The sequence below is a fragment of the Sinocyclocheilus rhinocerous genome, unplaced genomic scaffold (genome assembly GCF_001515625.1).
Source record: "Sinocyclocheilus rhinocerous isolate Xijiao unplaced genomic scaffold, SAMN03320098_v1.1 scaffold1390, whole genome shotgun sequence".
Lineage (NCBI taxonomy): Eukaryota > Metazoa > Chordata > Actinopteri > Cypriniformes > Cyprinidae > Sinocyclocheilus > Sinocyclocheilus rhinocerous.
In genome coordinates, this window is record NW_015665627.1 from 527,510 (window position 1) to 540,834 (window position 13,325).

At 37.6% G+C, this 13,325-nt stretch overlaps 1 protein-coding gene across 1 annotated transcript in view; it reads right to left on the reverse strand.

Annotated features, from left to right (window-relative positions):
- Nucleotides 1-6,649: 6,649 nt before the first annotated feature.
- Nucleotides 6,650-13,325, reverse strand: part of LOC107731421 (UBA-like domain-containing protein 1) — a 10,667-nt gene continuing 3,991 nt past the window's right edge. The window contains exon 3 of the mRNA XM_016542494.1: nucleotides 6,650-7,040. Within this exon, the coding sequence (XP_016397980.1) occupies nucleotides 6,741-7,040 (300 nt within the window). The 3' untranslated portion in view covers nucleotides 6,650-6,740. The remainder of the gene's footprint in view (nucleotides 7,041-13,325) is intronic.

A 13,325-nucleotide genomic window follows, 5' to 3' on the forward strand; every position in this document is an offset into this window, starting at 1 on the left:
ACATGGCGGCGGCGGCAACAACAATACTACAGCGAGAATAAAAGTTACGCCTTCTTTCTTTGCATGAACATTTGGGCGGCGTTATGCAAATCTTCCCACATCGTGATGTAGACATGTGGGGGCGTGTTAGAATGAGCCGTTTTAGGAGGGCGTGGACGAGTCTTAACTTTTTTAAAGAATATCTCTTTGGGTTTGAGACTTTAGTCTTTGCAACTTTAGGGATCTCATCTATGCACGAACAGCTTGTAACACTCCAAAGAGAAAGGAAAATTTGAAATAGCATCATATGACCCCTTTAACTGTATGTCATTTTATAATCTCAGAGTTACACAAAATGTGATAAATCTTACAAAACCATCAACCTTATCAATTACATACTGTACATGAAAGAAAAAGCTGCAAAGCTGTTTACAAAAAAACAATACATGACAAAATATAAGCAAATTATTGCCTACAGACAGTTAACAATTACTAGAAATATACAGCAAACTAAACAATTGTGACTGGGATGTATTACTCATACTCATATTATCCTCTCCTAACAGTAATAACCATAAGACTTATTATCAGTCATGAGCGAGCCAGGCACAAATAACGGTGACTTCATGAGGCCGGTGTATATTGTGGCTGCTCCCTTTCGCGATGTGGCCATAGGCGAATAAATACAGGTGAATACAACCACGACGGGTCACTAAGATGGCTCATTTAATGTTAACGGATCGCCAGGCAGGCGTACAGCAGTGACAGGCAGACACATATAACGGTGTCCTGTATGGAAAGATGTTTCCCAGCTGACATTTATCCATTTTTGCCTGTACAAGTGACCAACACTGAGCATCGGCAGCTAATGAGGCGCATTGGGGTGACGTCAACGCCCCTCTTCGACTTATTGGCTAGAGGAGGAGCTGTCAATCTAGAACTAGTGGACCATTGATGACGCTTAAACCCGGCCTAATTTACATGAAACTAACCGCAACATTTGGAAAAGCAAGCGCAGAACATGGAAACAAGAGCGCAGGGAAAAACAGCATAAGCATACAAAAAATAAAAACATGAGCAAAAAATGTCTGAGAGCAGAAAAAACAGAGAAATATAACCAAAGAAAACATGATTTTGTGCGCAAGTCAGATAATTTTGCATTAATATTTCAATTTTGTGCAATATGATTTTAAATGTGTTTAAAGTTTTGATTCATGCTTATTAGTTTTAAAAATGCATTATTAAGTTTTTGATTTATGCTTATTATTTTCAATTTGAGTTTTGTTAGACGAATATAAAAAGCTTAGTATACCGCGGCAGCGGTCGCGACAGCCCTCGTGTGAAGCTCTCATCGTGTGAAGACCGAAGAGTGTAAAGACCATTGACTCTACCGTTCGACTCCACCGAGCAGGGACACCGGCAAGACACATAAGTATCACTTCGGATAAAAGCATCTGCTAAATGACTAAATAAATAAATAAAAATAAAAAATTTGTCTATCCGTGACCATTGTTTGCTATTCTGAAAATTTTGCTTTCATTTTTAAATCTTGTGCAATATATTTTTACTTGCGTTTTTACATTTTGTTTTCACGCTTGTTATTTTTTTTTTATGCGTGACTGCAATATTTTAGGCGGGAATCTGATCCCATACATGTGCCAAACGTGATCTAGGATGATGACATCACCGGGGGGAGGTGCTTGAACAGGCAATGGGCTGAAGTGGGGTGGGAGGGGCAAAGGGGGCAAAAACAGTGAGCAACAGCACAGAAAAAAGCACATATTATGCAAATATTGTTACACTGCTCAAAGTTGCTGCAGTCTTTAATTAGTCTGAGGAAATATGAAGTCATTGTGTTGCTAACAGCAACTGTTGGTGTTGATTAGGTCATTGTATTATGGATTTATACTAAAAAACCTCTCATTTGAAGTGAACCCAGTGGCTTTTTACATCTTTAAATGCCTCTAAATATTTGTTTTTGACCTGTTTTAGTTTCTGTTCCCTTTTAAAAAGCATAATGGTCAATTTATTTGTGATCAAATTAGCATTTGATTACAAAAACAGCTCATTACAAGTTGAGTTGAATCGAATAGACTGTGCGGATTAAACTAGAGTGTAGAATCACTGCAGATAGTGCTGGTGAGGGAGCTGTGCTGATTTGTCTGTGACGTTGCTTTAATCTGCTGCGAGCGAGTTGGTCCAGACCCTCAGAAGCCAGAGCAGGAAGGGAGCATGTGCACATGGGGGAGGAAGAGAGAGGACAAATCAGATCTTCTGTAAGAAGAGAGACATTAAGATATCTGCTTGTGTTTGCAGTCATTACCCCTGTCTGACCAAACACAAACTCAACTGGAATGGGTGTTTAGCAGGCGGACATACAATATAACAATATTCCTGTAGCTTAAACAGAAGAGCATGGCACTAACAAAGCCAAGGTCATGGGTTTGATTCCCAATAAATACATAAATTGATTTAAAACAATTGTATACCTTTGAATGCAATGTATATAAACTGTAATATAAAAGTGCGTACATGTAAATAACTATACTATTATTTGTCCATTTTACATGAGAGTGTGGCACTGCAGATGTTTCTGTTCTTTTTTCAGTTTTCGGTTTTGGCTTCATTTTCATTGTTTATTTGCAGGACGGTAGGGAACCACATGGTTGAAGTTCTTGTTAGCATTCTTTGACCTTATACCTTCATTTTTATGCTTTCAAATGTAGATGTTTGGGCTTCAGGGACTTATTCAGCATTGTTGTTAATTTAGTTACTTCAGATGAAATTTTGTTGAAACTGATTTACAAAAAATGACTTGAATGCATCAGTATGTTAAAAACGACATACTAATCAGTATGTTTTGCATCATATGCCATTGTTCTCTAGCCAGAATGTATGATTTCATGGAGTTGCATCATTTCCAGCTTTTTGTAGATTTTCAACACATTTATAATGTTACAAAAGATTTCTATAAAACAAATGCTGTTCTTTTGAACTTTTTATGCATCAGAGAATCCTTAAAAATGTATGCCCGTTTCCACAGAAAATATTAAGCAGCATAACTGTTTTCAACATGGATAATAATAACAATAATAATAATAATGTTTGTTGAGCACCAAATCAGCATATTAGTATGATTTCTGAAGGACATGGGACACTGAAGACTGGAGTAATGGCTGCTGAAAATTCAGCTTTGCCATCACAGGAATAAATTACATTTTAAAACATAATAAATAGAAAACAGTTCATATGTAATAATATTTTTTATAATGGCAAATTATTTCATTCATTAATTTATAATATATTGTTTTTCCTGTATTTTTGATCAAATAAATACAGCCTTGGTGACCACAAGAGACATCTTTAAAATCAATCAATCAATCAGTCAAATCTAACTGACCCCAAACTTTTGAATGCCAGTTTATATGATTTCCAGCAAATTTTCTTTCAAAAAATAATATCTTTTTGTTAAGGCATCTTAACTAATTTAATTGTATGTTGTTAGTTAGTTAATTAGTTAGTTAGATTTTTTGGGGTGGGCCTGGTGAAAACTTGCAGAACAAGTGGCTTGACTGGGACAAAATTCTTCTGCAAGCAATTAATCACAAACATTACATTGTAGCATTTTAATGGACTTGATTTTCTCCCCATCTGTTATCACAGATTGGGATGGCTAATAATGAAGGCCTTGTGACTGTGTGCGTTCTTTTTGTGCCACCAGCCAGTCAACATCATGCGGTTTCAGAGAGATTAGTCACATAAAATTATAGCTCAGGTCAGGGTTAAAAGAAAGTGCCCAGAACTCACTGCCTTGAGCAAAGAAACCAACAGGAAGGTCATGGGAAGAAGACATGCTTGCAGCTTCCAGGTGGGCCACTGAGCTGAACGGGTGTAGTAGCTGTTAATGCAGCAATCAGATCTCTCACTTACTATATCCTGCTGACTCATGCCCACTCGTTCATTCCAGCCCAAACTGTAGCAGACATCTCCTGACAGGCTCCTGGAGTGCCAGAGTGAGTCATCTGATATCAAACCTTTTCTGATTCATTAAGCCCCTGTGGCCCTTCCCCTACCTCATCCCAAACCTTGCCACAAACTCCTTTTCAAAATGCAGCACGATGTTCGCACTTAGTAGGAAGACATCTGCGCTGTTCTTCTCCCCACTGCTATGCAGAACATTGTGCCCTGAACTTCGAGCTGTGCCAGTGATAAAGTGGGAACAGAACGGAAAGCAGGCGACCGTTTCAGAGGCCAAGATGGAGACGAGAGTGGTGGGACTTTACATTTGACTACAGATCAAATTCAGGTTCTGAGGAGTATCGCTGCAGTATGAGGGCCCAGGCCAAGGTTCACCTGGCACTCCACAGCACCATGCATGCTAACGGCAGTTAACTTGGCAATGTTTCGGTTTCCAAGTCACGCCCTGAAAAACATACAAACACAGAGAACAGTAGCGCTGTGACGAAGAGGACGAGAGGGCGGAAGCAGGCTGAGATTGGGTTCAATTCAAGCGGTTTGATTCAGAGGTGAAACAAGGACATCCAACCTGAGAACCTGCTGACCTCTGGAGTGGCCATGTGTTAACCAGGCGATATAATCACCTGCTGTAGGTTTATGCCTTATCATATATTTCAATATTATAAACACTCCAATCCAAATAGCTTTAATGTTTAATGTTCTTAAACAGTTTTTTTTATTGCTTACTGGTTAAAAAATACATTTACATTTTTTTAAAAGACGTTTGTTTGAGAATAAATTAAAAATACAGCCAATATGTTTCAAAAATACAGTAAAAACAGTAATATTGTAAAATATTACATTTAGATTATCCTTTTTCTTATTTTAATATATTTTAATTAAAATGTCATTTATTCCTGTGATAGCAAAGCTGAATTTTCAGCAGCATTGTGCAGTTGTGCTGATTAATATTTTTGTGAAAACTGTGATGTGTTTTTTCAGGGTTCTTTGATGAATAGAAAGTTCAAAAGAATGTTACATTATAAATGTCTTTACTGTCACTTTTGATCAGTTTAGCAAGTCTTTGCTAGTATTAGTTCTACTGACCCCAAACTTTTGAACACTAGTGTAGGTAGAGGATGTTTTTTTAAATAACAGAATACTGAATCTGAAATACTGATTAAGAAAATTTTTGCACTGATTCCAAGTATGCAAAAATGTATAGTCAGTTCATAACGTTATGATGATTTGACTATATTCCATACATTATGCATCTCTTGAGTAAAAGGGAAATTGAAAGCAATGTATTTTTCTTGTAATAGGCTCAAAATCATCACTTCAATTTAAGTAATTCCTATCATCCTATAAGCAGAAATAATGATAATTCCATACGACGACTACTCCTACTAATAATGATATTTAGTAATATTTATACTTCTATTAAACCTTCTTATAAATTGACATGTACAGTTACAGTATAACAACAGTCAACCATCAGTTCAAGAACAGATCACACCATAGGACATACAATATTTATTTAGGAACACAAACAATGATAAGTTAATTATCAGGTAGTCCACAAATATTGTGGGAATGGTATCAACACAGTCAAACAGGGGAAAACATACATGGAAAACCATTTGGGAACAAGTGACCCCAAAAGAAAAGCTTGATCAGAAAATGGAAACTAAATCTTAAAAAAGATACTTAATAACAGCGTTGCTTTTTGAAAATGATAGTTTTCATCCAATAAGAAATTAAACTTTTTTTTTTTTCCTTCAGATTTATAATTTTTTTACATTCATGTCAAAAGAAAAAGCAGATGGGGCCAGAATTACAACTGGAATTGGAGTTCTCATCCTTTTTCCAAACCTGGAAATGAGACCGAATTCCCAAAAAGCATTCATGTAGAATTCCCCCAAAAAGCAAGAAACTACAAAATGTCATATACACATGAATATGTCATGCAAAGTGGCAAACATGTTGTATAGTAGTCTGGTTTAATGTAGCTTTAGCGGCATGGATTTACTCCCCTCAACTAAGAAACAACACAGCAAACCAGCTCCCCCCAAAACAGATTTAAATAAAACTAGAAACCATGATTATAAAATATCCAGATCTTTCAGAATCAAATTTCCAACCAATGTTTACAATCTTTGAGGATATCTTTGAGTTACTGCGTAACGGACAAAGCAAAGCATCGTGGAAAATCCGGTCTGAGTGCGAAAAAGTGTTCAATAGAGTCAGGTGACCAGTGAGGTACGAAAAGTCCCATTATCCAACGGGGGAGAGAAAATGTCCGATACACAATGTTTGAGTGTGTAAGTCTCACACACTGTACACATGAACGCTTGCATTGAATACTAGTTAGTTAAAAACCGCAAAAACAGATCGCTAATCCACATGCAACGTCAACTCTCGTCTTGCATAAAGAACACCAGATAAAAGAATAAAAAGTAAAATGTGAGAAAAGTTGCTGCCTTAGATGCTAGATGTCCATCTTTGAGAAAATACCAGAAATAATCCATGGGCGCATTGATCGTAGTCCCATATACGTTAAACTACTCTTTTATTATAGAAAAAAGCTCGGTAAATTTCAGTTGCTCTCTTTCTGAGTAATACAATGTGCGCTTGTTTCTTTATTTCTCTTATTACCTTCATGTTGGCTTTCACTCCTCTTCTGTAAATGTCCATGTTGCTTGGTTATTCTTGGCATAACTCTCTCCCCCTCCATGTTTGGTGAGTGAGAGAAAAACGAGTGCCCCTGACCCTCCCCTAACCCTCGCTCTGTGTAGTCCAGGCCCTCATCTCTCGGCCTCCATAGCGACGCTGGCCTTCTGTTCGGTTGCCGCTTGCTGGTTGACAGCTGAGGGCCAGCCTGGGGGCGGGTGGCCTTGTTGGGGGGAAGGCCCCTGTGTCCATAAGCCCTGCTGGTTGGGCATGGGTGGGGTCATGCCCCAGCTGACCGGAGGTGGAGGAGGTGAGGTGGCCATGCTGGGACTGCTGCTGCTGTTGAAGCTTTCCGAGGCTTTGAGTCGCGAGAACATGGTGAGGGCGTCGGGGAAGTTTGGTGGCGTTGCGGGCGTGTTGGCGGGGGTACACATCTTAAAAACAAACAAGATGAAGAATCACAAATGTGTTCTTGCATAATGCACATCATTTATCAAATTCAAAAATTCAATAATAAAAAATGTATCCAATTTAATCTGGCAAAACTGTTCAAAAGTGTGGGGTTAGGAAGATGTTTTAATGTTATGGAAAGAAGTCTCTTATTTTGAGTTCACACTGCACGATTTTTGCCCGATTTTTCACTCACGACAGGTTTTGCGAAATCGCCGACAAATGCCCGAAATCGGAGGCAAATCGGTGCTCGTTCACGCGAGTGACAATCACGCAGTGTGAATTATCAAAGACGCGATCTGAGGGAATCACGACGCCCGTGAAATATTTGGCATGCTAAATATTTATTCTTCCTATTGTGAAGTCATGCAATGTGAAACCCACTGTCGCCGATCCATCCTGTAATGTGAACACAGCAGCAACTGAATACTACCCCAGAGTGTGAAAACAACGGCGATCCGACGAGTGTGAAAATCGTGCAGTGTGAACTCGGCATTATGTTCACCAAGGCTATATTTATATGATCAAAAAAAAGTAATATTGTAAAACATTATTACAATTTAGAATAACTGTTTTATATTTTAATATATTTTGAAATGTAATTTATTCCTGTGATGGCAAAGCTGAATTTTCTCCAGTCATCAGTGTCACATGATCCTTCAGAAAAATTGTAATATGCTGTTTTGGTGCTCAAGAAACATTTCTCATTTATTATCAATAAAATGTATAAAAGTATTTATTTCAAAATCTTACAGACCCCAAACATTTGAACAGTAGTGTAGAAATTTGTCTTAATATACTTTAATAAAATTAAATCAAAGGTAATCAAATCTTGTTCCATCTCTAAAATGATTTACTTTAATTTCATGATTTGCGACTGATGCCACAAACCCCTTATTCATATCATATAGAGGCCTCTATTCCCAAACCAAACAATTTCTGATAGATAAAATCAGGTCATGTCTTTCACAGTTTACAGGAGTAAAAATTTGTGAAAGCCATTTCATGTTGACTTTAAATACTACTTTAACATTCCTAACTAATAAAACACATTTTAAACCATATGACAAGCTGCTAAAACATTTAGTAACAAAATTAAATCCTGCTAAGTTGTCCCAGCAGATCATTCCGACATTCCCACCCTTCCTTTGCATTCTCTCTCTCTCTGTGTTGATTGGTGCCCTGCCCTGGCATCACCTGCTCTGCCTTCCTCTGTGTGCAGTTCAGCTACTCCATTACCTCTGTGACCTCCCCATTGTCCTCTATGAACTCGCAGCAAATCGCGCATTTACAGAGGTACCCAATAGGCCTCATGAGAGCACCCCCACCATCCTGCGATGTTTTCGGCGGCAGGACAACATCACCAAAAATAAAAATTTCAAAGGTCGCCATATATCTGCACAAGGCAGCAATCTGTGGGTTTAATGGGTTTAAGGACTAATATGTGGGGAGAAATCTAGAGATTTTGTCAATGAAAGCTAAATGAATGGACAGCATTACATTGCGATACTTCCTGGTGTGCCCTTGCACAGGTATGAGAAACATGTCCATATTGTCTTACTGCAGCAATCACATTGGCATCCGTGTCCCATCCTGTCAGCAACCTTGAATACTGCCGCCTGCAGTTTTTATTGACCCACCGTAAGGATATCTCTCCAAAAACCACAACAATCACCCCATTGTGGCTGGTCAAAAGTCTCAAATGGACCTCAGTGTCCCCGGATGGCTTTAATTCACAAGAGTGTTTACAACAGGAAGTTTAAGGGATTAAGGGGGGGTTGAAAGCCCTCGGTTTTGGAGAGTCGCACAAAATGGCATCCAGCAATACATGAGCCTACTGGACAGCTGCTGCAGATGTGAAGAAGACGGTCAGTGGCTTAACACGGCCATCAAAATGAGAGCAGATGCATCTGCAGATCCTCCATAATTCAGAAACATTGACAAAGCGTGTTTCAAGAGGTGTGGTGTACATAACAAACATGCTCTGGCCGACAGCTGGGTTGCTATGGAAATATTTTGGTTGTGAGGACAGATCTGTTGATGAGAAATGAGGTCAGAGTTGGCGTAGAAAAACAGAACCTGCGGTGCACAGCCCAGTCTACTTTGTTATATTTCTTTTTTTTTTAAATTACATTTGATTTACTTGGAAACCCAGTGAATGTTATCTCTTTTGGGACACTGTTAAAGCTGAAGTGTGTAATTTCTGCATCACTAGCATCACCAAAAAGAACTGCAATATACATATATATACACAGTGTATATATATATATACACACACACACACACACACACACACACACACAACAGGTCTTTCTAGTTCTCGAATCTGTTTGACTGAAAGCCTTTTCTAGGCGTGCAATATTCTAGTGACAACAGAACTCAAACCCACTATAAATTTATAAATGATACTGTTACTGTTTTGTGAATGTAGTTTTAAGAGTTTTTTTGGGCAAAAATGCAGTTGTTTAGACTTATATGCAGTTGAGATAAGGTCTATTTGAAAATTTGCTTTAATGTTTTCGGAGATGTGAGCTCCAGGACATCAGCTGCCGTTCAGCACTCGTGAACCCGCAGAGAGCAGCCGTACCTCAGCCAGTTCTTCTGGAATTTGCCTCTGTCTTCCATTGTTCAGTCAAAAAGATAACCCAGCCCCAAACTCAAACTACTGGTTGAACCAAAGTCACTGCTGGTCTGGATTCTCGAACAAAGAATGTTTATATAGCACTACACACTGTAAAGTCTGTAAAATAGGGCACAATGTACTGGAATTTTCCATATTAATTTTTCACAGATGTTTTACCCACATTTTGAATTATGCACTGTGTAATGTCAGTTCTTTTTCTTACAGTGTACAAAACCACAGTGTTTATACTTTATAACCTACAAATGACATACTTGTATTTGTTTCTTCATATTAATGTAAATCGGAGAAAACATGAGGAAAAAAAAAAACCACTTGCGTTCCCACATGCTTTTGAGTGATTTCAGAGTTTTAAAACAAAGACAGTGCCGGCCCACTTTTTCAGCTACCTTGTTTCCAGAAGCATTTTTCCCATATAGATTTTCTTAAAAAGTCTTTATTAAAGAGTTATAAGCCATGAACCAAACAAATCTGCTACAAGGTGAATCACAAATTACACACTTTGACTTGAGCAAAAAAAAAAGTATTTGAAAATCGTCCAAAAAAGGTAGAAAGACTGCAAGTAAGAACTGCAACCCCATTAAGCACTGCAAATGGCATAGTTGTATTAAAAACAATGGAGAAATATAAAACTATTTAAAAACATGTTTTAAACGCATAAAAGTGAAATGTTTTGTGGGTTTGGTACACCAAGCACATCCGTAAGCATTTCAGGGGCATAATATTAGAGAGCACCAACCATGTTCCCCTTCACTATTGTTCAAAGAGCCAGACTGTTCCAATCCACAAACAAGCAGTTTCTGGATTGGAACTCTCCTCCATTCCATTGAAAATAGCTGGAAATATATAACATAAAACCAAGGAAGGCTTTGAAAATCCTTTGAACTAAAACAGTGATGCAATTCACCGCTCCATGTTTACACTGTAGCTTGGAAGTTCTAGTACAACCACTGTTTTGCATCCTTCATCATATGCATGTCTACATGACTCAGGGCTGGAATTATGAAAAGTGAACACACTGTGGCAGATGGTACATGAAATATAATGATATGGTCTGTAATGAGATAATTGACGGTTCACTGCGGTGTTCCATTGTAACACAAAACTGTACAACACTGCCTGATCTGCTGTATGCGGATCTGTGAGTCTCTGAGAGAAAGAGAGATGCTGGGAGCTGTCGTCAAGCAGGCAGACAATGCCTTTAGGAGGTGCTTTGATATTTATAACAGTAATTTGTAATCACGTACTGCAGAGATGCAGAGGTTTTTCTGATCTCTGCACTCTATTATACCGTGTGTGTGTTCAAGTGTTTGCACATATGTGAACAAATGATCTCTCAGTTCAAGGCTTGATTATTAACATGAGTGTTTACACAGTACAGAGGGATTTCAGAGCAAAACAATAGGCAAGTATTGTCTAAAAACGGCTGATTTTCACAATGAAAACAAGACTTGATTCATACTTATGTATGTTAAAATCAAGGACATTATTCTACAGCCAATACTGGCTGCAATGTCCTCTGCCAAGTGATTGTGCAGGGATCGTAAACCAGCAAAAGTTGTTCAATCAAATCAGTTGAAATATCATCCAACTGAAAGACATCTTGGAGAGTTATGACATTTGCTCTCCAAGAGAATTTTTAGAGGCCTTAAAGTCGTGATGAAACAGAAGCAGCGACAGATCTTTCTTTCTGTATTGTGACGTACATCAGAGTGTAACAGCTTACTGAAAAAGAAAAATGTAGGGCTGGGACTTGGATCTATGCATCATTTGACTGGATTTTGATGTGCTGGCGTTGTACTCAAAAAGAGTTTGGTTTAAGTGGACTAAATGATTGGAGAAATCCTGCATACGTCACCAAAGAAGTTTTACTGGAAGGTCCAATTATGATATTTTGATTAAATGTTACAAGGTAAAAGAAAAAACATGCATAGATTAATTATTTATAATAAGATTTATAACATGCATTTAGAAAATAGGGTGAATGAATACTATAAAAACAGCGATTACTATATTAGCATTCACATCAACGGATAACGCTCTGTTTATTATAATTGTGCATTGCATGTCGTCTGCTGCTTTAAATGCTCCAGCTCTTTAAAGCTGGGTGGATTCTGAATGGCTGTCTGTATTTTTATTGTACATCAGCTGGAAAAACTGTTTTGAAAATTGATTACAACAATATAATTTTTCTGTGCCATTACCATTATAGCTGTGGTGTGAACAAATGGCTCATAGAATTACAATTATTATTAAAATTTTAGTTATAGTTATCGTCCTTGGTGTGAATGGGCATTAAATACTGTAAAACACTATATGTATTATAAATCATATGTCAAACGTCATATTATATAACTGAAGCTATAATTGTTCGAATTAAACATTTCTCATTCTGTTTTTCAGTTACCTCACAAGCTAACGCTTAGTCTACTAGCTGCCACCTTGGCATTCCACTTACCGATCACATTTAGTCATTTAGCATACAATTTTATCCAAAGTGACTTGATGAACTTCACAAGCAATTAATTTACCATTCAAGAGGCAACAATATTCACAGTTCTGCAGTGACATGCATACAATGTCAGCATACACATGTCAGCATACAAATCTAGTTCAGAAGAGAAAAGAGAAAAGATCATTTTTAGGAAGTGCCTTTGACTCTGGTTGTGATTTCATTTAAATACTCATAAATTAGCCGCATTGCTTCCAAAGAGTAATCGGGAAGGCTATTTTGATCATCTAGAAGAATATAATGTGATATGTTTTTGAACAGAATTTAAAAACGGCTAACTTTGGGTTTTTGAATCTGCAGGGAGCTACCAGCAGGGGCAATCTGGGCCATGCTAACCAGTTAAACCTTAAAGGGATAGTTCACCCAAACAGGAACATTCTGTCATTAATTACTCACTCTCATGTCGTTCCAAACCCGTAAGACCTCCGTTCCTAATATTACTCTAACCTTTCCCCACCTCTGTCTGTAAGGTGCAGGAATTCAGCTGTATCTCAGAATTAAAATATTGCCAACCCTTTCTTAGGTCACACTCAGGAACAAACCACAGTTAAAGTTACCAGAACTTGTACCCCTCCTTCTCAGCCCCAATGCCAGGAAAAGAGCCTTTTCTACTCTTTGTGTGTTAAATCCTGTTTTAATTACCATACTTTAACCAGAGGATAACTGGCCATCTTACTAAGGCTTTTCTTTTTTCTTTGGATGTGACTTCATGGTCAGAGCTTCACTGGACAGAATACAAGAATTCCTTGAGCCAATCGTTAATTTCTCAAAATTTTGCTCTGTACAGACCATTATTCTTTGGTAATGAAACTTAAGTTTGATGTCTAATACTAAATTATAGACACCTATAGAACAGACATAAATCATTGTTTAATAATTGATTACCTAAATTAAATTAGACTAAAATCATATCTGTCATAAAAAATGTTTTTTTTTTTTTTTTTTTTAAAAGAACTGAATTATTTAAATCCTCCAACATTTACATTCTTGGCTCAAACCTACTGCATTTACAGAGGCCAGATTTTGAGGCTTGACTAACAATTTAAAGAGATGCTAAATCTCTCATTTATTATTAATTAGAATGCTGATAATTAAATGCAGGGCTAGTTTTGCATG